At 50.5% G+C, this 1,528-nt stretch overlaps 1 protein-coding gene across 1 annotated transcript; it reads left to right on the forward strand.

Annotated features, from left to right (window-relative positions):
- Positions 1 to 733: 733 nt before the first annotated feature.
- LOC116273347 (killer cell immunoglobulin-like receptor 2DL1) lies at positions 734 to 1,522 on the forward strand (the record flags this gene model as incomplete). Its single annotated transcript, XM_031662349.1, has 3 exons — positions 734 to 880; positions 1,338 to 1,390; positions 1,490 to 1,522. Coding segments are annotated over 3 exons (233 nt in total), but the record flags the coding sequence as incomplete, so codon positions are not given.
- Positions 1,523 to 1,528: the final 6 nt, after the last annotated feature.

The raw sequence follows: 1,528 nt of genomic DNA on the forward strand, positions 1-1,528 counted from the left end.
TTGTGAGGTAGAATCATTTGCAGGGAGGGCTTGCTGGGTTTGATTTTCCTAGTTGTTTATTCCTTGCTTCATTAATTTCTTTCTGAGATTTATTTCTCTTACATGTAAATCAATACCTGGCAGAGGAGTGATAGAAAGACAAGGCATGGTGCAAATGAAGGGACCGATTACAGCATAATATACAAGGCTGTGAATGGTGGTTCATGCCTCTAACCCAGCTACTTAGCCGCCCACAACGACGCCGGGCTAATTTTTTGTATTTTTAGTAGAAACGGGGTTTCACCGTGTTAGCCAGGATGATCTCGATCTCCTGACCTCGTGATCTGCCGATCTTGGCCTCCCAAAGTGCTGGGATGACAGGCGTGAGCCACTGCGCCCGGCCCCAAGCTCTTTTTAACAACCAGCTGTCCAGAGTACTAATAGAGGGAGAACTTGCTAACCCCGTCATGTGGGAAAGCATTGATCTATTCATGGTGATTCCACCTCCATGACCCAAACACCTCCCAAGAGGCCCAATCTCCCACACTGGGGGTTAAATTTCAATGTGAGGTTTCAAGGGGTCAAACATCTAAACTAAAGCAGTTGTATGTTCAGCAGGTTCCATGGTGACTGTGAGAGCTATAACTGAGAGAGCAGGAGAAAGCTGGGTCTCCCGCCATCAGGCCGCTTGTCCTAAGGAGACATTCCACATGGTTACCTGTCAATCAAGAAACGAGAGACAATCCATAAGAAGGAACTGCTGTGATTAGCTTCTTATTGGAGTCTCCTCTTCCTCCAGGTAACCCCGGACACCTGCATGTTCTGATTGGGACCTCAGTGGTCATGATCCTCTTCACCATCTTCTTCTTTCTCCTGCATCGCTGGTGCTCCAACAAAAAGAGTAAGTCTCACGAAGCAGAGGCCACAGACCTCAGAGTCATGTGGGGAAGTGGGATGGGAGCACGCAGGTGTGTGTTCCTCACCGGCAGGATGGTCTCTGGCCCAAGGCAGGAGCCACAGAGGCAGGGATTTCTACAGAGAGCACCAGACGCCCTGTCCCTGCCTTCAGCTCACAGACCATTACCTGATTCTGAACTGTATCCTCATGTCCCTGCAGCCACTGACATCCAGGAGAAGGTTCCATGACAGGCAGAAAGTGGGAGGCAGAATCACTGGGATGGGAACTCAGAGCTCTTCATGGGATGGGTCCTTCAGCTCAGAGAGATAGAATGTCTGAGTCTGGTTGTTGGCAGGGACCTCAGGCACCTACGGCCTCCCCCGGTGTGTTGGTATCTGCTCATGAAATGATGACCCAGACGTGCCCTCCCAGCTGCTTTGATGACTTTTGTCTCCTACAGATGCTGCTGTAATGGACCAAGAGCCTGCGGGGGACAGAACAGTGAACAGGGAGGTAGGTCCTCCTCGGTCCAACCTCTTGGATACTGCTTTATTCCCTAATAGTCCTGAAGAATGTGAGCCCCTCCCTCACTCAACATTTCCCTCTCTCCAGGGCCCTGATGAACAAGACCCTCAGGAGGTGACATACGCA

This window comes from Papio anubis, unplaced genomic scaffold (assembly GCF_008728515.1).
Source record: "Papio anubis isolate 15944 unplaced genomic scaffold, Panubis1.0 scaffold5747, whole genome shotgun sequence".
Lineage (NCBI taxonomy): Eukaryota > Metazoa > Chordata > Mammalia > Primates > Cercopithecidae > Papio > Papio anubis.